General features: G+C 48.3%; 1 protein-coding gene across 1 annotated transcript; it reads left to right on the top strand.

Moving 5' to 3' along the window:
• Nucleotides 1-870: 870 nt before the first annotated feature.
• On the top strand, nucleotides 871-16,544 carry LOC119376462 (aldehyde dehydrogenase, mitochondrial; the record flags this gene model as incomplete). The annotated part of the gene is given in 5 exon segments (XM_037646275.2): nucleotides 871-1,127; nucleotides 1,589-1,691; nucleotides 12,001-12,185; nucleotides 12,242-12,399; nucleotides 16,380-16,544. Coding segments are annotated over 5 exon segments (836 nt in total), but the record flags the coding sequence as incomplete, so codon positions are not given.
• Nucleotides 16,545-24,636: the final 8,092 nt, after the last annotated feature.

Genomic DNA, 24,636 nt, shown 5'->3' on the forward strand with positions numbered 1-24,636 from the left:
TACCGGAGTTTATTTCACATAAATCCCCCCCAATTCTCAGAAATTCGGTGTTTAATTTTGCATTAGAAGTTGTTGCAATGTGTTCTTATTTTTATTTCTAATGAAAATGCGTTGAATTGTTGCTGATAATCCTGTTTCGCCATCCTTTCATTCTTTCCCACTTCCTGTTCATTTACCCTGCTAATAAGGCTGTTGATGTGCACTGCTGTAAACTCGCCAAAGTAGACCTTGGGGAGGGGGGGGGGGGGTCAGGAGCTAGTCGAGCTGCTTCTCAGCTTTTTCTCTCGGCCTCCCTCATCTTGATGAAAAATAAAGGACCTGTTATTATTATTATTATTATTATTATTATTATTATTATTATTATTATTATTATAAATACTACGAAATTTTATATGAAGTGATATTTGAACTCGAAAACATGTGAGCAACTAAGTGTATTTAGATGTCTGGTATATTTGAACGCACAAACACATACATACAAGCATAAATATTTGAATACAAAGCACTTACGTTTGTTAATTCGTATTACAAGTTTAAAGCTTGTTGTAATAAACGCAAGCATATTTTACGAGGTTGGTGCCGCTGATGGAGGCGCGCTCCTTTCGAATGACGATTCTCAGCTTTGAAAATGCCCTTTTGAAGTACGAGTTTATCGGATAAATCCGAATTGTCAAAAATTTGACCGGCGAGTATTTATCGAAATTTTTCGGATTTATCCGAAAACACGGAGCCCTACGTATAAGTTATCCTAGTGCGTCAAAGCGGGTTCCGCGGTGCTGAGTTGCCATGCTTTGAACCGCAGTAGTCGGATCACCGAATGTCGGAGAGCTCCAGTGGCAGCGCTCATCGCACTGATTTCAGCAGGCTGCCTTTCTTCGCTGCAGTGGAACGTGCCCCTTTTGATGCTGTCGTGGAAACTCGGCCCTGCACTGGCCATGGGCAACACGGTGGTGGTGAAGCCAGCAGAGCAGACCCCGCTGACAGCACTATTGGTCGCCAGCTACGTGGCCGAGGCCGGTTTTCCCCCTGGCGTGGTCAATGTAGTTCCAGGCTTCGGAGATACAGCCGGCGCCGCCATTTCCAGTCACCCGGATGTAGACAAAGTAGCCTTCACAGGATCCACAGAGGTATCGGACGTTTAAGGCACGTTCATGCTGCCTTGCTGTCTAAGGATCGCACGGCCGAAGGCCTACACATGCGCTGTGTTTGGCTGCGAAAACAAAGAAGTCATGCACATAAGCTTGGGCAAGGTTCTCCTTCCTCCCTATTAAGTCGCTGTATGGGGCAGAATTCGCCCCCCCCCCCCTGTTAGGTGACTAGGGGGGGGGGCGCCCCCGGCCCCCCATCCCCTGTGCACGCCTATGGTCATGCATATGGATGCAACGTAATTATTCGCCTTTTCGGTCGGTTTCAAGATTGCGATAGCGTTCTGCGTTACTGTGCGTGCCCCGCAACTTATTCACCACATTGATATTTAAATAGGCGTTTCTGTATGAAAATTTCGCTGAAAACAACGGGAACGACAGATTCAAAATGCTATCTACGGGCATCTCCATGTGCCTGCTCATTCTGTTATTCCTTTTTTCAGGTGGGTAGACTGATCTTACAGGCTTCCGGCCACTCCAACCTCAAGAAAGTTTCGCTCGAGTTGGGTGGAAAGAGCCCCCTTATCATCTTCCCTGACGCAGATTGTGAGTATTTCCCGATGCTTCCATTGTGTTACAGTGCGTGCCAACACTTTGAAGTATCCCCGTCCTTGAGAAAAGATGGTTTCAAATGATACCGTAGGCCTAATGGACTGAACGCTCTCATTGTGTGCGCGCCCATACACTGTGCATTGCATGCACGTTAAAGGACCTCAGATGGTCAAAATCAATCAAAAGTCCCCGACTACGGCTTGCGTCATAAGTTCATAACGAGATCTTAGTTATGGCACGTAAAACCCCCGAATTTGAAAACTGCCGCCGGTATACCTGCTAATAACCCAAGACGAAGACCGAAAAAGACAGAAAATTATTAAATGTCAAGCATTTCTTAGCGAACCTTTGGCACTTTGAGCGTTTCTATCTACGTATCTATCTGTTAAATGCGAAGCATTTCTTAGCAAACCTCAGGCACTTTGGCCGTTTCTGTCTATCTATCTATCTATCTATCTATCTATCTATCTATCTATCTATCTATCTATCTATCTATCTATCTATCTATCTATCTATCTATCTATCTATCTATCTATCTATCTATCTATCTATCGGCGTACGTCTGGGCACTCTCCTGGTCGTCTCCATAACTTGTAATTTACCAAAATTGGCATAGTAGGGGATCAGTGTATGAGGAACACGATTCGCTGGTCATGACATGAATAACGCAAAATACCTGTTGCGTACGTCTTGAAACCCTTTCTCTCAGTCACATGTGGCACATACCCGTAAACCAGAGTTAATGTTATGCGGGTTTATGCCACATGTGATAGAGTCTCAACCAACACAGTACCGCGAACACACACATTGACACGCAAGGAGAGTGATAATAATAATAATTGTTGGGGTTTAATGTCCGAAAACCACGATATGATATGGCAGACGCCGTAGCGAAGGGCTCTGGAAATTTTGACCATCGGGTATTCTTTAACGTGTACCAGGATCGCACAGAACACGGGCATCTAGCATTTTGCCTCTAGCGAAATGTGACCGCCGCGGCCGGGATCGAACCCGCGACCTTCGGGTCAGCAGCCGAGCACCTTAACCGCTACACCACCGCGGCGGACGCAAGGAAAGTGAGGAAACTGAAGACAGAACACCCCTGGAACTCGCTCAACTACCATGCACTCGTCCACGTGGTCCGCAACGTGGACCACGTGGATTACGCCAAAACCGGCGTCAATGCTTCCTATAATAAATCTGCTGAGAGAGCCAGGCTTCTGATCCTTACCGGTGACTTCAAAATCGATTTAAGAAGACCCAAAAACGCTTGGTCCTTATACTGCGTGAAAAACGGATTGGATGTGGGGAGGGCATCAAAAGACACTGCTGCCACGTCCACGACAGGAGGCATCATAGATCATTTGATCGTAAGAGGCATCCAGGATTTCCACCAGCTGCACTATACCTCGCACTTCACTACACTAGCCTCCTCATAGCCGCGATCACGAACGGATCCGATTCGCAAGTCCGGTCCAGCTGCCGGTTCTCACTGATCACGGTGATGATGACCTTGTTCAAGAACGGTCAAGAACCCCTTCTACACATACACACGGGTTCGTGAAACGTGCGTGCGTTCTCCGTCATAACGGACAAGTATAAGCCTTAAAACTCTGTGACTGTAACGTACGTGCAGTGCGCCTGCGCGTGCCACTCGGCTGTACATATATCTAGGGAAACTTCCCTCAATGAATTTTAGTTGCGAGTAACGCCTCTCCTGTGCATCTATGTTCCTTCTTTGCCCTGTTCGGATTCGCGCTATCCAGTATTGAAGAATATAAGCACTACATATCGGCTTACGGCGTCCGGTGTTATTGGTAACACCCACGTTGCTGTTGTCATCGTTACGCAACTGTAAACAACTGGTTATATAATAGATATGCGACTCTTCAACATATGAGTGTGCGTATACCACTTCCATATTTCTCCAGCGTCATTCCGTAACGTTTTGCTGAATGTGAAAAATTACGCCACAGTAACCATCCCGCGCATGCTTCGCATAACATCGATTCCCACGGTACGTGGGATCTGCCATATTTCTATCTAGCCGCCTACGTCTGGGTGCTCTCATTGTCGCCTCCTTAACTTGGTGAAAACCAAAGTTGGTGAGAGGGTAAGCGGATGTGACGAGTATGACTGTCGGGTCATGACATGAATAACGTGGAAATCCTGTCGCGTACGTCGGAAAACCCTTTCCTCCGGACAGGTATGGCACGTACCCGTTTACCATGGGCCGTGCTATACGGGTATGCGCCACAGATGATTGGTAGTTTATATCTACGAAGGAACGGCGACAACAAGCATTGGTAAAAACCGACACCCGCAGCGTTGATCCGACGAATGCAATGAATAATAAAGACGATAGAAGAGGCGCTCCGTGAGATATGGACGCCATCTGGCAATACGTCGGGAAACATTGAGTGCTGTTTTGCGGGCTGGTAGTCCCGGCGCAGCAGCAGGCGAAGACCGGCGGTGACCAACGTGACCGGCGGGGACGCCAGCCAGCCCGAACACGTGGTTTGGCGTGAAGCGCTGAAGCAGAGGAAACGTCCGCACTCAACGAGTACTCTCCGCACACTTTTATTTACACGTCGCCTGGGTAAAACAGGAATGCCAGAGCGGCGCCCCATGGCATTCGTACAGTGCAATACAGAACCGAAACCTAAACACAACAATGAGCTCGTGCAGGAGCTCGTGCAGAGCGCACGGGGGAAGGCACGTTTCAGCGCACCTTAAGAAACTAGGGTCTTTAGAATTACGTATGTATGTATTTTCTATTAAAGGAACACAGCGCCTAATGCTTACCTAGTGATGTTGCTCCTCAGATTTGCGTAATGTTTGCTTTTTGATCGACAATGTACACAAGTATGAACCTAGTCAGCCGTTCAAGATGGCTGGCCCTTGGGCAAGTGGTTCAACTTTGGCCGAGTGGCTGAATCGAGTGACGTGCCGACAAACAGAAAGACAGACCAAAATTTCTCCGTTTAAGTATCCCACGAAAGACTAGCGTCTTTAAAAAAATTGGCCGCGTATCTGCGTGCTTCGCTGCAAATGTCGTCTAAAGACGATAGAAGAGGCGCTGCGTGAGATATGGACGCCATCTGGCACGTCGGGAAACACGAGTGCTGTGTTGCGGGCTGGTAGTCCCGGCGCAGCGGCAGGCGAAGACCGGCGGGGACCAACGCGACCGGTGGGGACTCCGGCCAGCCCGAACACGCTGTTTGGCGCGATGCGCCGAAGGAGAAGAAACGTCCGCACTCAACGAGTACTCTCCACAAACTCTCTTACTTACACGTCGCCTGGGTAAAACAGGAATGCCAGAGCGGCGCCCCCTGTCATTCGTACAATGCAATACTGAACCGAAACCGAAACACAACATGAGCTTGTGCAGAGGGCACGGAGGAAGACAAGTTTCAGCGCAGTCGCATTTTCAGCGCACCTTAAGAAACTAGGGTTGTAACATTGTAGGGCGAGTAGGGCCAGAAGGACCGTCACGACGAAAACCTGCCTCCTCAGTCGTTTTCGCCTGTAACGTTGGTGTGGCTTCGCGTTCCCTCCTCCGCTCCTGGCCTTTCCACAAAGCTACTGCCTAAGTACGAAGGCCCCTACCGCGTCCTACGTCAAGCATCCCCAGTTAACTATATGATTGAGCCTGTTCAATCATCTACGGACCGCCGTCGTCGCGGCCGCGAGACTGTTCACGTCGATCGACTGAAGCCGCATTATGACCCACCAGTTGTACCTGTTCCTTAGGTAGCCAGGAGGCCAGGATGGCGCCTTTTCCGCGGGGGAGTGATTTGTAACATGGTAGGGCGCAGACAAGAACGCCTGCGAAAGAAGACGACGAAGACGGTTGTTGTTGGCGCTCGCGCTTGCTCGGCTTGGACCGCTGATCGCTTCAGCTGTGGCAATCTTTTAATAAACGCGTTACTGTCTCAACGTTAAACGCATACCATCAAGGTCTTTAAAATTGCGTATCTATGTATTTTCTGTTAAAGGAACACACCGCCTAATACATACCTAGTGATGTTGCGCCTCAGATATGCGTAATGTTTGCTTTTTGATCAACAATGTACACAAGTATGAACCTATTCAGCCGTTCACGATGGCTGGCCCTTGGGCAAGTGGTTCAACTTTGGCCGAGTGGCTGAATCGAGGGACGTGCCGACAAACAGAAAGACAGACAGAAGGACAGACAGAAGAACAGACCAAAATTTCTGCGTTTAAGTTCCCCAAGAAAGACTATCGTCTTTAAAAATTATGGCTGATCCCTCCGTCATAGGAATCGGTGTATAACACGAAAATGAAACGCGTCGTCACAGAAGTAGTTGATTGCTTATAGTGCATTGGTATATTAGAGCTTGTACAATGCCTATTGTTGTTTGGCAGATATAGCACCGCTTGATGGGGACGCACCCAGGTTGACGCCTGGCGGCACATCTCCATACCGACAACTAACGCCCATGATCATGATTTAACCATTGCGGTAGCCGAAGTTGTCAAGGTATACGTGGACGCCACATATGGTGAATCACGCGCAAAGATGGCATCAACAATCACATATACTCGCGGACAGCTTTTCTTGAAGGGAAAGCTACGGGGGGCGGAGCGTCTGCACATGTACTGCTACGCGAAGCAGTCCGGTTTGGCGCGCGTCTCGTAACGCCGTGGAAAGTGATGGGTAGCGTTGCATTTCGACGCAAACGCTGCTTAGCGTCTAGTACAGGTAAAAGGCGCGACTTTTTGCCGCATGCAAAAACGTACAGTGACAACGTATAAAGTAAAATAAATACAAATATCTCGCTTGTGTGCGCTGTGTTCCGTCTCAAAGAGCTACATGTAGAAAATAAAGGAGTATTTTATATTTCTCGCGCAGAAAGTACTGACGCAGTTTTGGGACTACATTCATTAACGGTAGGATATGTGCATTGTGGCTCTGTAGCCTTCGCTTCATTGCCAAGAAAAGTCCGCGAGTATAGTAAACACTGACACTCGATACGCACTCCCTCAAAGCGTCGTAAAACGCGAGAAGAGAAACGCGACGAGCGTCGTGTCTTCTCTCTAGCCTGGCCTTCAGTTCTCAAAGGGTGAGCGGGGAACGCGGTGCGACAGCCAGGCGAGCGTCGGAGAGCTAGTTCTCGATATGAATGGATGCTATGAGCGAGGTTTCCTCGGTTTCCTCGCTTGGGATAAACCCGCCGCCTTGCGGTGTTTAAAGCGTTGACGAAATTTAAGTTCTGTTGGAAACGCGCCTATTGCGACGGTCGTTGCAACGGCGCGTTGCCGGAGGTAATTGCGGAGGCAAAGAAGTTTTTTTTTTCGAGCCTGGTGACACTTATGTCAACTCCCCATTATAAAGGGGACGCTCATAGCTTCCATCCATCCATCGAAGAGCACTGTGAGAGGACAATGTGAAAGATAAAAGGCGCGTACATGTAGTGTTACGATAGGCTTTAGAGTGCGAGGTGGCCGGCCCCATGATGGGCGCTGACGTCAGTCACGCTTGTCACTCATAAGATTTCCCCTTAGGCCGGCGCTTGAAGGAAGACACGGAGCGCGGCATGTTTCGGGAGCTTAGGCCCGGGGAAAGCGCCCACGCAATGCGGAGGAGAGAAGACTCAGCGCGAAGTTTGACAGCTTCACGTTGTGCGCGCTGAGGTCGTGTGTGCACGATTTCTTTCGCCGCAACGAGATACCGACGGTCGAGAAGATAACTCGAGTTCTCGGAGAGTATGGAACTCCCATCACTAAGGCGGTGTACTGTGCGTCGCCTGCTTACCGAGATCGGCTTCAAGCATGAAAAGAGAAGCCGCAACTCGCTGCTTATCGACCGGGATGACATCACCGATTGGCGGAATCGCTACCTCCGTGACGGGGAGCGTTACCGGGCGGAAGGCCGAAAGATCTACCTGGACGAGACATGGATGACGGCGGGACACACACGGTCGATCGTGTGGACAGACACCGTGGTGCAGAAGCGCGGACGCCTGTTAGCTCGAGCAAATGGACTGACAACGGGTCTAAAACAGCCTTCTGGGAAAGGTCAGCGCCTGATCGTGACGCACATCGGCAGCGAGGATGGCTTCGTCGACGGCTGCTTGGATGTATTCCGAGGCCAAAAGACAGGGGACTACCACGCGGAAGTGGACGGCAATCGCTTTGAGGGCTGGTTCAATGACGTTCTGCAGAAGTTGCCAGCTGGTAGCGTCATTGTTTTAGACAATGCACCTTACCATTGCCGGCGAGAAGAGAAATTGCCGACGACGGCCTGGAAGAAGGAAGAGATACAGGAGTGGCTCACAAACAAGAACGTCACCTACGGTAAAAGGATGATAAAGAAGCAGCTGCTTGAGCTGGTGGCATCTGTAAAGTCATGCTTCTTGAGCTACATCGTAGACAACACAGCTGTAAGGACCAGTTGCATTGTACTCAGGCTCCCGCCGTACCACTGCGAATTTAATCCCATTGAGCTTGTGTGGGCCAAGGTAAAAAATGGCGTCGCTGCGGACATCAGAGACTTCAAGCTGTCCACGGTCGACGCCATCATGAGAGATAAAATCAAGCAGGTAACGGCGCAAGACTGGAGAAAGATCATTGAGCATGTGATGGACTTGGAGGCAAAGTTCAGACTTGACACGTCTGGGAGCGAGCACATTCAACCCATCATCATCCAGCTGGGTGGGGATGACATTGAAGAAAGCGACGACGACTGCGAGCTGTCTGGCATTGAGCCACTCGACGAAGGATAGCGGCTTCTTATTAATGAAAAAACAGCCCTTATTAGGGCTACCAGATTTTTGCCGGTGGATTCGCAACAGCGAACCATCCATTCCGTTACCTCTCAAATAAATAAGCAGTTCCATTTATGGCGTATTCCTTTCAAGCTCAGTTCTGATAAGCAACGTCCTGCACACATCGTGCTCGATTTGAGATGTGGCATAGACACATTTCAATGCTGGCATATCTGAACTGAAATACTATTGTTAACCCTCATTATCGTTGGCGAGCTCAAAATGCTCGTTCGGGCAGCCACCGCCTCATAGTGAAATAGCATAGCCGGAGCACGCTTTATGGCTCCGTTAGCTGTCTGCACTGAAAATTGAAGTGTTATCATAGCCAGTGCTGATGAAATAGCAGCAGTCAACACGAAACTGACAGCCACTGTTAGCAGCTTGCATGTCAAAGCACATTCATGTGGTTGCATTGTTTATTTTGGTTATCTTGCTCACAGAAGTAATGCAAATAAGAGAGCAAATATAAAACATCATAAGCTTAGTGAGGCCCAAAGCGCCCATTCAGGCAGCCACCGTCGAGTTTGACGCGCCCCATAGTGAAATAGCAGTAGCCGGAGCACGATTTATAGCTCCGTTAGCAGTCTGCACTGAAACTCGAAGTGGTGTCATAGCCAATTTTTAATTTATTAATCTGACTCGGGTAAATAACGCGAATGCAAGCACAATTATTAACGTGATTAACTTTGCTAGCATGTTTTTGTCATATTTACATAGCGGAAAAGTGCTCAGCAATGTTGAACGTGTTTTAGTGAGTCACTTTGTCCATTACAAGCCGTAGGCAAAGTTACGGACAGATTGAGACAGTGATATCGGTGAAGTAATAAATGGTGAAAGTTGCAAAAGCTCTCATAGCACTGGTTTACTGGACTCCATTCACTAGAAAACTGCGTTTTTAATGATGAGAGCGTCAAGACAGGAAATGATAGCCCACTGCACAATGTTATATGTGTACCACCACATGTGACGGGCAGCGAAACCATCTGTTTATTAAGACTGAATGCAACAACATAGCGAGGTGCTGTTTCACAATATGGCACCCTTTCATGTGCACTTATGGCAAGCTGCCGTATGCACTGATGCATAAACATATTAACAGGGGTAAGAGACGAAGTAACTGTCCAAGCCACGTGATGCTTTTAACATTTTGTATCTGTCAATGTTTCTGTTGTACCAACTGATAGGACTTTCTTTAGTGCAAGTTGGTTAATCACGTTGCGACAACAGCGCAAGAATCAAGGTCAGGATAGTAGGAAAAAACAAAGCAAGATGGCAGACTGAGGAGGCAAGGTAGACGAGAAAGGCTTTAATGACATCGAAGAGGCAAGCCCTGCTATTCACAGGACTTGGTGCTTCGATTGAGAGGAGTTAATGAAATTGTTAAGAAAGATGTGGCTGCAGCATGTTTTGCAAAAACAAACGCAAAAATAAAAGGACAGAAATGGGAATAAACATATACACGCACGGAAGCACTCACATATTCACACACATTCACACAAACGCGAGCGCGAAAACTGAGATCTAAAGTACAAAAAAGGGTAAAAGAACAAATGTACACAAACACGCAAGAAAACACGCACACACATTTAACGCAGACGCGAGCAGAACTATTAGGAGTCAGTTCACAAGCAGCTGTGCCTTCTTTGTCGTACTTTCTTTAATGTACATATTGGCTCTGTTGCCTTCACTGTCATGAATATTTTAGTAGCGACATATCACGACAATCGAAAAGCAGCGCGAAGGTGTGTTGTGGAAAAGCAAGTCGAGCGCTGGCAGCACAACTTATGTGCGATTGTGTCACAGCAGGCATTCTACAGCTGGCGCGTGCAGTGAGCGAGGAGTTCTAAGCCACACAGCGGCGCGAATTCATGCCAAGCTCCCTTGTAACGACACCAGTGCATCAGTCATAATTTTATATTAGCACTGAGGCTAACATTAGGGAAACACACTCCTCCCAAACGCCTGACCGTTAATAATCTAATGACATTCGCTGAAGTAGCACGTGTTAGTGACTGATTGTTAGCATTGCTGGAAAGCAATCAATCGACGGTGCTACGCAACACTCGAACGACGCTGTTTGACGCTCGGCTATCGTATCACACTGCCGCCACCGATCGGTCATTTGCGCGCTGAGCTGGCAGCAACGAATCTTTGCGTTGGAGCTTGCTTTCGCAAATCTTTTCTGTTGAGAAACTCGTAGGTTGGTTTCATCCGCGCACGCTTTTCTCATTTATCCTGATAATGGTTTTGCTCCATCACTTCGCCACGTCCGACGAGAAACGCAGGGGCACAGTACACAAGCACACCCGCCGCTCACACTAGATACCACTTTGGCAAACTCTCCTCGTCGTAACTTAGGAGCAAAGCAAAACACCTTGGAACAAACACGCACGATGTTTGTTTGCAGCGGTATGTCGCCGCGGGATCCTGTTTCCAGACGAAGCTCAGCGCAGCGTCACCGATGTTCGCTGCAATCTTTCTTCGCCGGCTCACGGCTCAGAACAAACACACGCGGCACAAATTGTGCATCGTAACTCACAATAAAAATTACACCATTTCCCGCTAAAGAGGACCATGAGGCGATGCGAAGCCGGAGCACTTGCACGATAGCGTTCCGTTGGCGTTCGGTGGGCACGCTACCGACCTCGCGTCGTGGAACGCGAAGAGGAACGCTACCCGCGTCTTGTCTTCCCTCTAGCCTGGCCGTTAATTCTCACAGGGCGAGCGGGGAACGCGGTCGACAGGCGTGCGAGAGGGGGGCACCGTAGGAGAGGAGAGAGAGGGGGAGGGGACGCGCATGCGCTGGTGGTCATCGCGGCGTTGCGCAGGAGAGAATTTCGGCATGTCTAGCCCGCGTTTCAGAGGTAGAGTGGAAAGGGGGAAGGGAGAGGGGAAGTGGAGAGGGGAAGGGGAGAGTGTAAAGTGGAGAGGGGAAGAGGACAGGAGGAATGATGAGGGGGAGTGGAGAGGGTATGCGCATGCGCAGTAAGGGTGTCACGCCGCACACCACCACCACCGGATTGAACTCCGCCATAAGATACTTCGCATCTAATATTTCCGGCATGACAGACCACCACACACAATTCGAATTCACTCTGAGGAAGGGAGACGCACATAGCTGACGGGATTCGGCCCAGTTCGAAGCGAGGGCGGCCATGTTAGGCATATTCTCCGTCGGCGGGTTCACCGGCCGTCCGGCTCATGACGTCACCTGAAGTGCGCGCCTATTGGTGGAGGCTCGTATGCATCCGCCTTTGAGGGGAAAATGCTGCTGCCTTCTAAAGTTGTACCCGACTATAGTTCAGCTCTGTCATTCACTGCTAGAGCTCCCTCTTCGGCTAGGAACCTGAGTTCACCGTGGTCGACGGAGGACTCGGGCTCCCTATAGCTCTATCAAAAGTGCTCAGGAAGACGTGAAAAATTCCTGACTATTTTCGCGTTGCCGAATTTTTCACACCGTAATTGCGAACTGCGTATTGTGCGGTTCGGCTGAATGGTTCATTTTTCGACAGTGGACCTGGCCGCTAACCTGGCGCACGAGGCTGTGTTTTGGAACCAGGGCGAGGTCTGCTGCGCTGCCACACGAACCTACGTGCACGTCGATGTGTACGACAAGTTTGTGGCCAAGGCCGTGGAGCTTGCCAAGAAGAGAGTGGTCGGAGACCCATTCGACGATCGGTGCACACAAGGTGCTCAGGTGCGATAAAGCTCAGTGGTAGGCTGTTTTGGAGGCTTATTTTTAATCGTACGCAGATTGATGGCACCCAGCTGGATCGTATCCTTGGCTACATCGGGCTGGGACAAAACGAGGGTGCCAAGCTACGCTGTGGCGGTCGCCGGCTCGGCACACGCGGATTCTTTGTTCAACCGACCGTTTTCTCGGACGTCGAGGACCATATGACCATCGCCAGGTAGTTCTAGAGTGGCGTCGAATATTTTCTCCGCAGTGCTTTCCTAAAAGCCCAGCTTTGGCGATTTTTCATGACGACATAGTAATGACAATTCTACGTTGCCGAGCAAGCCTAATTTTAATTGCGCTGTAAGCACAACAAAAAATGCGAAACTCAATCGAGCAATGCACTTTTATGTGGCGTAATTGAATATACAAGCTAAGAAGGTGCGGAAAGCATAGAGGTCCAGACAGTGCATAGAACGAATTCGGCGAACGCGAAGAAGCAACAGGCGCTGCCGATTTGGGGCTGCTTCGAATCGTAGAACCATATCGTTGGAGCCGACAAACAGTCACAGCCGCGATATAGACGAATCGAACATCTATTAATCGCCGTTCGCACCCGATCCACAGCTATCTGAGCGAGTTCCTGGGCAAAATAAACTAGTTGGCTATCCATAAACACTACAATAGTATGCAGTGCAAAAACAACGAACGCAGAAATTATTATTACATGGCGTGTGCGCTATCTCGGCAGGCATTAGCAAACGGCTCGTATACTCTTCTATGCGCTGTGCTCTCAACGCGCAGAGACTGCATGAAAACTACTCTACCAGGAGCGGCCGCTTTCTCTTACACCAGCGTTTTGTAGAGTTGCGCGAGATCGCATCCAAAAGACTTAGCTGCTAGCCTTACTTCGTACAAGATAACAATTTTTTTGCTATCGCATTCATTGCTTCACCCTTGCGATGAAACTGTTTTTTTGTGAGGAGCACCGACTACGCCACCGCGCAACGCATTCGCTCGGGTCAAGCTGCACAACGCGGACGTGGTGCCTAGCTGCATCCTCTCCGGTTGACTTACTTTCCGCCAATGCCTTCCGTTACTCCTCTTACTCCCCCTTCAGTCACAGCTTCTCTCCGCAGTCGATTACGTGGCCCCCTTCCGCTTCGCCCTCTCACGAGGCTTCCCCTTTTCCTCTAGTCACGTGATCGTTGGTACAACACATTCATATGCTTCTAATAAATTTATGTTCTGCAAGCGTGGATGTACAGCCCAGTGGTTATGACACTTGCCGTCGGACCGTGCGGGCCAGGGTTCAAGCCCCGCCTCGCGAAGAAAAATTATTTTGTTTGATTCAAGCGAAACTTGTATTGACTAACCTGTGAAGCTAGTGATGGTGGTGTTCCAAAAAGCTCACCGCCGTGGAAAAAAACGCGCTACGCGCTCACCAAAAAACCCTCCTCACCGACAACAGGCGTTCGTTAAAGAAATAATAAGTAAATTAAAGAGATTTTTCTCTCCGCGGCTGGAGTTTGAACACAGGGACTGCCGATACGAAATTGAGTGCCTTGACCATTAGGCCACGCGCCCATGCTTGCCCAATGTGAACTGAACCGTACGAATGTGTTTTACCGACGATGCGCAAAACAACTCGGAAGCAGTACACTTGCTATGGGCGATTCACTTTATTTCGTGTTGGCGAGCTAAAAGCGATTTCCTGAACAACGCGTAAGGTCGATATCAGGAATCGCACATTTCAGGAAAATTCCGAATTCGAGAAAATATAATTTCTAACAGGCGTTCCCATGATCGCGTGATGGTCCTTTCGTTGGGCCGTTCTAGGGGATGAGCAACGCTGCTAATAACATGAGACGCCATAGTGGTGGTAAAAACATTTAGGTTTGTATTCGCAAAGCAACCTTATCCTTATTTCATGTTTTGCTTAAGTTTTTGTATTTTCTACGTGCGCTATTAGGGGAAAAATTTGTAACAGGTTAAACGGTAACTACACGATTGATTTGTGAATACCGGCTTACTTTGTCCCTCAAGCGCACGAAATGCGCAAAACCGATGAGGAAAACGCGAGATAAAGTTCAGGTTTTTAAATGCGAAGCATTTCTTAGCGAACCTCACGCACTATGGGCGTTTCTATCTATCTATCTATCTATCTATCTATCTATCTATCTATCTATCTATCTATCTATCTATCTATCTATCTATCTATCTATCTATCTATCTATCTATCTATCTATCTATCTATCTATCTATCTATCTATCTATCTATCTATCTATCTATCTATCTATCTATCTATCTATCTATCTATCTATCTATCTATCTATCTATCTATCTATCTATCTAGCCGCCTATGTCTGGGCACTCTCCCGGTCGTCTCCATAACATGTAATATTCCAAAATTGGCAGAGCAGGGGATCAGTGTATGAGGAACACGATTCACTGGTCATGACATGAATAACGCAAAATACCTTTCGCCTACGTCATGAAACCCTTTCTCTCAGTCACATGCGGCACATACCCGTAAACCAGAGTTAACGTTATGCGGGTATGTGCCACAAGTGATACAGAGTCGCAACCAACACAGTAACCGCGAACACACACATTGACATGCAAGGAAAGTGATAATAATAATAATTATGGGGGTTTTATGTCCCAAAACCACGACGTGATTATGAGGGACGCCGTAGCGAAGGTCTCCGGAAATTTTAACCATCGGGTATTGTTTAACATCCAGAGATCGCACAGTACACGGGCATCTAGCATTTTGCCTCCATCGAAATGCGACCGCCGCGGCCGGGATCGAACCCACGACCTTCGGGTCAGCAGCCGAGCACCTTAACCGCTACACCACCGCGGCGGACGCAGGCGAAGTGAGGAGGCTGAAGACAGAACACCTCTAGAAGATGCTCAACTACCATCCACTCGTCCACGTGGTCCGCAACGTGGACCACGTGGATTACGCAGAAAGCGAGGTCAATGTTTCCTACAATAAATATGCTGAGAACCAGGCCTCTCATCATTACCAGTGACTTCAACATTGATTTATCAAGACCCAACAACGCTTGGTCCTTATACTGCGTGAAAGACAGCTTGGATGTGGAGAGGGCATCAAAATACCTCGCTGCCACGTCCACGACAGGAGGCATCATAGATCGTTTCATCGTAAGAGGCATACAGGATTTCCACCGGCTGCACTATACCTCACCCTACACTAAGACTCATCATAGCCGCGATCACGAGCGGATCCGATTAACAAGTCCGGTCCAGCTCCTGGAGTTCACTGATCACTGTGATGATGACCTTGTTCAAGAAGTGTCAAGAACCCCTTCTACATATACAGACGGCTTCGTGAAACGTGCGTGCGTTCTCCGTCATAACGGACAAGTATAAGCATAACATCTGTAACTGTGACTGTAACGTACGTGCAGTGTGCCTGCGTGTGCCACTCGGCTGTGTACATATCTAGGGAAACTTTCCTGAATGAAGCTTAGTTGCGAGTAACGCCTGTCCTGTGCATCTGTGTTCCTTCTTTGTCCTGTTCGGATCAGCGCTATCCAATATTGAAGAATATAAGCACAACATCTCAGCTTACCGCGTCTGCTGTTGGCAACACCCATGTTGCGGTTGGCATCGTTACGCAACTGTAAACAGCTGGTTATATAATACATATGCGACTCTTCAGCATATGAGTGTGCGTACACCACTTCCATATTTCTCTAGCGTCATTCCGTAACGTTTCGCTCAATGAGAAAAATTACGCCACAGTCACCATCCCGCGCATGCTTCGCATAACATCGATCCCTACGGTACGTGGGATCTGCCGATTTTTTTTTTTTGTGAATACCCCTTAAGGGGAGGTACCTGCATACCTCCTTTGTATTCTCGTTAAGAGAATGAATGAGGTCCGTATAGATAGATAGATAGATAGATAGATAGATAGATAGATAGATAGATAGATAGATAGATAGATAGATAGATAGATAGATAGATAGATAGAAACGGTGAAAGTTCCTAATTTGCTTCGCATCTCGATGGGAAATCAGCTAGTCTAAACCACTACTCTTCTAAATAGCCGCAGTCGACGCTCGAGCGGGGGGCTTGCGTGTGAAGTGGCTCACAATAGTACTGGATTGGGAAAGTGCTTACGGGGCGAGGAAACAGCGTCCGCTCATATTCGTTTAACAGTGCAAACGTACTTGCAGGGAGGAAATATTCGGCCCTGTCCAGAGTATCTTCAAGTTCAAAGACATGGACGAGGTCATCGAGAGGGCGAACGCCACCAACTATGGACTAGCAGCGGGAATCATCACCAATGACCTCAACACGGCCACCATTGTAGCTCATGCGCTTGAAGCAGGCACTGTCTGGTATGTGATAAAGCACTGTCTAGTATGTGATCAATCGAACATCGGTTGATATGCTGGCACTGTACGTCACTTCCGGTTACTAAGACTGGGACCGTTTCCTTCCCTTTGTGGCGTACACCCATAATACTGCTACGTTGATCACGACTGCATTCTCCGCTTACTTCCTGCTATATGGACACGATTCCTCCTGCACGTTATGCGCAATATTTCCTTGCCACGCTTATGTGAGTGAAACGACGACACTTTCCCAAACTGCTGAACACGTTGAAGAATGTCGCCACATTGCCCGATCTCACACCACTGCTGGTCAGCAGTGCCAAAAACGCCATCGAGACGTTTCGATCTAAAGCCTTTAGTGTCGTATAGGCTTCCCAAGCAACGCTTAGCGGCGCTGCTGCTCTTGACAGGCAGCGCCATCTCTGGAAGAAAAAGAGAAACTGGGGTGTAAGCAGCGCGTGTTTTCCCTTCTCTCCACTGCGTTGCTGCTCGCTTCTGTGCACGTGCAGAGCTCTCGCGGTGCACTTGCGGCGCCTCACAATGTACCGCTTGCAGTGCGGCTTCAAAAGGATTTTCAAGTCTGTCTGTCTGTCTGTGTCTGTCTGTCTGTCTGTCTAGCCGCTTACGTCTGTGTTACTTACTGATCGCCTCCTTTACATAGTGTAGACCAAAATTGGCATGAGAGCGCAAATTGATTGGCAAATATGAACTCTGCTTCAGACATGTGTGGCACTAGCCGTATACAGCGGGCCGTGGTATACGGGTATGCGCCCCAGGTGATTGACAGTTTATATCTACCCAGGAACGGCGAGAAAAGACACTGGTAATTTAAATGCGAGAGCGTTACCAAAAACTGACACCAGCAGCATACACCTGACAAATGCAAAGAATAAAAAAATCACGCCATATTCACGACGTGAATGATGATTGAGGAGCTGGCTCGGAGATAATCGGGTAAACCGTGAATGTTCCCTACAATTCCTCTACTTTCATATAGAGCTGTGACACGTTATAGTAGCGATTGTGGTCAGGTTGTTGTCGAACCACAAGCGGTCGCAGACCTTGCAGCGGTGGCCGAACGTGTGGTTGAGGAAATCACACTTGAAGCGCGCGTCGGTGTCACCAACTTCAGGTAGCGACCGCTTTCGGCGCTTGGCCGCTGCATCCCGCGCCCGTACCTCTTCGAGGTTCTCTTGCCGCCGCTTCCGCGCTGCTTCGGCTTCGCGGGCTTCTATCTCGGGGTCCGCACGACGCTGACGTCTCTCTGGGGCCTCGCGAGCTCTCACCGCAGGGTCTTGGCGGCAAGCCCGTTCTGCTGCTGCCTTGTAACACATAACATTCCACTGTGGCACATAAACGCTTGGGTGTAAAGAAGAGAACGTTTTTGCTGCTCTGGTTCTGGGGCAGACGTCGGCTCCTGGTTCCCTGTCTTGTTTCGCCCGCGACATTACTGGTGGAGGGTGCTGGGTACATGTACCTTGGCTCCCAAGTGTCAGCCGTCACTCCTAGCACCTTGGAGACAGCTACAGCTCCCAGAGCAAGAAGCAGCCGCCGCCTGCGAGGATTACCCCCCGAATTTGGTCCCTTGTCATCGAGACTTGAAAAGATGACGACTCCGACGACAAGCCAGGCGAGTCAAACTACCGATGCGCATTGTTCTCTCGCGCATGTTTTTCATGCGCCACAAACACCAAGACCATTATATGGAGACATTTTCGAAGATGTGGATGACTGGCTCGACCACTTTGATCGGGTTGCCAGCATCAACGAATGGGACGATGTTCGCAAGCTGCGGAGAGTTTACTTCGCATTGGAAGATTCTGCGAAAACGTGGTACGAGAACCACGAGGGCTCCTTTTCGACATGGCAAGAGTTTAGTCGACAGCTCCGCGACGCGTATCGCAACGCCGAAAGGAAGGAGAGAGCTGAACAAGCCATCTCGTGTAGGAATCAGCGGCCGAACGAGCGAGTTTCAATGTGTGGTATCGGACGTCGAACGCGACGCCCGGAGAACAAAGGGCACGGCGCCCGAAGCGCCGGCCGGGAGGAAGAACAGCAGCAGCCGGTAGCCAAGCGGGAACTGGTTTATTTCACACAGTGCCGCGCATATATGTACATGGTGGCGCCCCCTAAGGGCAAAAATACTTTTAAAGAAACCGAAACTGTAACTCGCATACCACATCATCCTCCCCTAGAATGAAGGAAAGCAGATGATTTTTCAAGGGCTCGTTTATCTTTGTTAGACACAATATTAATGAGAACTAACAGAAAATAACGCCAAGGAAAGTACAGGGGGTGTTATTTGTAGTATTTAGAATATAAATGTGAAGAAAGTAAAGTGGACGAAAAGATGACTTGCCGCCGGCAGGGACCGAACCTGCGACCTTCGAATAACGCGTCCGATGCTCTACCACTGAGCTACGGCGGCGGTCATCCTCCCGTCCACTTTCTGGTGTATATATGTTGATTTAAACCTAGGAGTGTTAGTCAGCGCCAATCGCAGCCATGGCGGCGAGTGTGGAACACTCTTTTTTGGCCTGTTGGCGTCACGTAGCACGTGATCATTTTTACGAGTTGGCAGCTGACCAATAATCCCTCGCATACTACCTGAAGGCATTAAGTCTGCCAGGACGAGACCCTCGCTATGAATGAAGGAAAGCAGATGATTTTTCAAGGGCTCGTTTATCTTTGTTAGACACAATATTAATGAGAACTAACAGAAAATAACGCCAAGGAAAGTACAGGGGGTGTTATTTGTAGTATTTAGAATATAAATGTGAAGAAAGTAAAGTGGACGAAAAGATGACTTGCCGCCGGCAGGGACCGAACCTGCGACCTTCGAATAACGCGTCCGATGCTCTACCACTGAGCTACGGCGGCGGTCATCCTCCCGTCCACTTTCTGGTGTATATATGTTGATTTAAACCTAGGAGTGTTAGTCAGCGCCAATCGCAGCCATGGCGGCGAGTGTGGAACACTCTTTTTTGGCCTGTTGGCGTCACGTAGCACGTGATCATTTTTACGAGTTGGCAGCTGACCAATAATCCCTCGCATACTACCTGAAGGCATTAAGTCTGCCAGGACGAGACCCTCGCTATGAATGAAGGAAAGCAGATGATTTTTCAAGGGCTCGTTTATCTTTGTTAGACACAATATTAATGAGAACTAACAGAAAATAACGCCAAGGAAAGTACAGGGGGTGTTATTTGTAGTATTTAGAATATAAATGTGAAGAAAGTAAAGTGGACGAAAAGATGACTTGCCGCCGGCAGGGACCGAACCTGCGACCTTCGAATAACGCGTCCGATGCTCTACCACTGAGCTACGGCGGCGGTCATCCTCCCGTCCACTTTCTGGTGTATATATGTTGATTTAAACCTAGGAGTGTTAGTCAGCGCCAATCGCAGCCATGGCGGCGAGTGTGGAACACTCTTTTTTGGCCTGTTGGCGTCACGTAGCACGTGATCATTTTTACGAGTTGGCAGCTGACCAATAATCCCTCGCATACTACCTGAAGGCATTAAGTCTGCCAGGACGAGACCCTCGCTATGAATGAAGGAAAGCAGATGATTTTTCAAGGGCTCGTTTATCTTTGTTAGACACAATATTAATGAGAACTAACAGAAAATAACGCCAAGGAAAGTACAGGGGGTGTTATTTGTAGTATTTAGAATATAAATGTGAAGAAAGTAAAGTGGACGAAAAGATGACTTGCCGCCGGCAGGGACCGAACCTGCGACCTTCGAATAACGCGTCCGATGCTCTACCACTGAGCTACGGCGGCGGTCATCCTCCCGTCCACTTTCTGGTGTATATATGTTGATTTAAACCTAGGAGTGTTAGTCAGCGCCAATCGCAGCCATGGCGGCGAGTGTGGAACACTCTTTTTTGGCCTGTTGGCGTCACGTAGCACGTGATCATTTTTACGAGTTGGCAGCTGACCAATAATCCCTCGCATACTACCTGAAGGCATTAAGTCTGCCAGGACGAGACCCTCGCTATGAATGAAGGAAAGCAGATGATTTTTCAAGGGCTCGTTTATCTTTGTTAGACACAATATTAATGAGAACTAACAGAAAATAACGCCAAGGAAAGTACAGGGGGTGTTATTTGTAGTATTTAGAATATAAATGTGAAGAAAGTAAAGTGGACGAAAAGATGACTTGCCGCCGGCAGGGACCGAACCTGCGACCTTCGAATAACGCGTCCGATGCTCTACCACTGAGCTACGGCGGCGGTCATCCTCCCGTCCACTTTCTGGTGTATATATGTTGATTTAAACCTAGGAGTGTTAGTCAGCGCCAATCGCAGCCATGGCGGCGAGTGTGGAACACTCTTTTTTGGCCTGTTGGCGTCACGTAGCACGTGATCATTTTTACGAGTTGGCAGCTGACCAATAATCCCTCGCATACTACCTGAAGGCATTAAGTCTGCCAGGACGAGACCCTCGCTATGAATGAAGGAAAGCAGATGATTTTTCAAGGGCTCGTTTATCTTTGTTAGACACAATATTAATGAGAACTAACAGAAAATAACGCCAAGGAAAGTACAGGGGGTGTTATTTGTAGTATTTAGAATATAAATGTGAAGAAAGTAAAGTGGACGAAAAGATGACTTGCCGCCGGCAGGGACCGAACCTGCGACCTTCGAATAACGCGTCCGATGCTCTACCACTGAGCTACGGCGGCGGTCATCCTCCCGTCCACTTTCTGGTGTATATATGTTGATTTAAACCTAGGAGTGTTAGTCAGCGCCAATCGCAGCCATGGCGGCGAGTGTGGAACACTCTTTTTTGGCCTGTTGGCGTCACGTAGCACGTGATCATTTTTACGAGTTGGCAGCTGACCAATAATCCCTCGCATACTACCTGAAGGCATTAAGTCTGCCAGGACGAGACCCTCGCTATGAATGAAGGAAAGCAGATGATTTTTCAAGGGCTCGTTTATCTTTGTTAGACACAATATTAATGAGAACTAACAGAAAATAACGCCAAGGAAAGTACAGGGGGTGTTATTTGTAGTATTTAGAATATAAATGTGAAGAAAGTAAAGTGGACGAAAAGATGACTTGCCGCCGGCAGGGACCGAACCTGCGACCTTCGAATAACGCGTCCGATGCTCTACCACTGAGCTACGGCGGCGGTCATCCTCCCGTCCACTTTCTGGTGTATATATGTTGATTTAAACCTAGGAGTGTTAGTCAGCGCCAATCGCAGCCATGGCGGCGAGTGTGGAACACTCTTTTTTGGCCTGTTGGCGTCACGTAGCACGTGATCATTTTTACGAGTTGGCAGCTGACCAATAATCCCTCGCATACTACCTGAAGGCATTAAGTCTGCCAGGACGAGACCCTCGCTATGAATGAAGGAAAGCAGATGATTTTTCAAGGGCTCGTTTATCTTTGTTAGACACAATATTAATGAGAACTAACAGAAAATAACGCCAAGGAAAGTACAGGGGGTGTTATTTGTAGTATTTAGAATATAAATGTGAAGAAAGTAAAGTGGACGAAAAGATGACTTGCCGCCGGCAGGGACCGAACCTGCGACCTTCGAATAACGCGTCCGATGCTCTACCACTGAGCTACGGCGGCGGTCATCCTCCCGTCCACTTTCTGGTGTATATATGTTGATTTAAACCTAGGAGTGTTAGTCAGCGCCAATCGCAGCCATGGCGGCGAGTGTGGAACACTCTTTTTTGGCCTGTTGGCGTCACGTAGCACGTGATCATTTTTACGAGTTGGCAGCTGACCAATAATCCCTCGCATACTACCTGATGAGGATGACCGCCGCCGTAGCTCAGTGGTAGAGCATCGGACGCGTTATTCGAAGGTCGCAGGTTCGGTCCCTGCCGGCGGCAAGTCATCTTTTCGTCCACTTTACTTTCTTCACATTTATATTCTAAATACTACAAATAACACCCCCTGTACTTTCCTTGGCGTTATTTTCTGTTAGTTCTCATTAATATTGTGTCTAACAAAGATAAACGAGCCCTTGAAAAATCATCTGCTTTCCTTCATTCATAGCGAGGGTCTCGTCCTGGCAGACTTAATGCCTTCAGGTAGTATGCGAGGGATTATTGGTCAGCTGCCAACTCGTAAAAATGATCACGTGCTACGTGACGCCAACAGGCCAAAAAAGAGTGTTCCACACTCGCCGCCATGGCTGCGATTGGCGCTGACTAACACTCCTAGGTTTAAATCAACATATATACACCAGAAAGTGGACGGGAGGATGACCGCCGCCGTAGCTCAGTGGTAGAGCATCGGACGCGTTATTCGAAGGTCGCAGGTTCGGTCCCTGCCGGCGGCAAGTCATCTTTTCGTCCACTTTACTTTCTTCACATTTATATTCTAAATACTACAAATAACACCCCCTGTACTTTCCTTGGCGTTATTTTCTGTTAGTTCTCATTAATATTGTGTCTAACAAAGATAAACGAGCCCTTGAAAAATCATCTGCTTTCCTTCATTCATAGCGAGGGTCTCGTCCTGGCAGACTTAATGCCTTCAGGTAGTATGCGAGGGATTATTGGTCAGCTGCCAACTCGTAAAAATGATCACGTGCTACGTGACGCCAACAGGCCAAAAAAGAGTGTTCCACACTCGCCGCCATGGCTGCGATTGGCGCTGACTAACACTCCTAGGTTTAAATCAACATATATACACCAGAAAGTGGACGGGAGGATGACCGCCGCCGTAGCTCAGTGGTAGAGCATCGGACGCGTTATTCGAAGGTCGCAGGTTCGGTCCCTGCCGGCGGCAAGTCATCTTTTCGTCCACTTTACTTTCTTCACATTTATATTCTAAATACTACAAATAACACCCCCTGTACTTTCCTTGGCGTTATTTTCTGTTAGTTCTCATTAATATTGTGTCTAACAAAGATAAACGAGCCCTTGAAAAATCATCTGCTTTCCTTCATTCATAGCGAGGGTCTCGTCCTGGCAGACTTAATGCCTTCAGGTAGTATGCGAGGGATTATTGGTCAGCTGCCAACTCGTAAAAATGATCACGTGCTACGTGACGCCAACAGGCCAAAAAAGAGTGTTCCACACTCGCCGCCATGGCTGCGATTGGCGCTGACTAACACTCCTAGGTTTAAATCAACATATATACACCAGAAAGTGGACGGGAGGATGACCGCCGCCGTAGCTCAGTGGTAGAGCATCGGACGCGTTATTCGAAGGTCGCAGGTTCGGTCCCTGCCGGCGGCAAGTCATCTTTTCGTCCACTTTACTTTCTTCACATTTATATTCTAAATACTACAAATAACACCCCCTGTACTTTCCTTGGCGTTATTTTCTGTTAGTTCTCATTAATATTGTGTCTAACAAAGATAAACGAGCCCTTGAAAAATCATCTGCTTTCCTTCATTCATAGCGAGGGTCTCGTCCTGGCAGACTTAATGCCTTCAGGTAGTATGCGAGGGATTATGGTCAGCTGCCAACTCGTAAAAATGATCACGTGCTACGTGACGCCAACAGGCCAAAAAAGAGTGTTCCACACTCGCCGCCATGGCTGCGATTGGCGCTGACTAACACTCCTAGGTTTAAATCAACATATATACACCAGAAAGTGGACGGGAGGATGACCGCCGCCGTAGCTCAGTGGTAGAGCATCGGACGCGTTATTCGAAGGTCGCAGGTTCGGTCCCTGCCGGCGGCAAGTCATCTTTTCGTCCACTTTACTTTCTTCACATTTATATTCTAAATACTACAAATAACACCCCCTGTACTTTCCTTGGCGTTATTTTCTGTTAGTTCTCATTAATATTCCCCTAGAATGAAAAGGACATGTGGCCTTTAAATCCTTATACAGCGATTAATGACAAATACACTGTATACAACCTTAAATGTACACACCTTAACATCCCCCCCTCTTTTGGTGTAACGTCCAATTGGTGAAAAGGAACCGGCACGAGAAGGGAACAAAAGCAAAGTACACAGCGTACTCTAGCTGGACACTGATACAAATAAAATACAACACAGAATTCACAGCATACCAGTGTGCCAAGCGGCAGAACTGATAACGATTATACAATGAATAGATGCACAGCATACACACAAGAATGCACAAGTATGGCACACTGACTTCA

Source organism: Rhipicephalus sanguineus, unplaced genomic scaffold, assembly GCF_013339695.2.
Source record: "Rhipicephalus sanguineus isolate Rsan-2018 unplaced genomic scaffold, BIME_Rsan_1.4 Seq1210, whole genome shotgun sequence".
In the NCBI taxonomy this organism is placed as follows: Eukaryota; Metazoa; Arthropoda; class Arachnida; order Ixodida; family Ixodidae; genus Rhipicephalus; species Rhipicephalus sanguineus.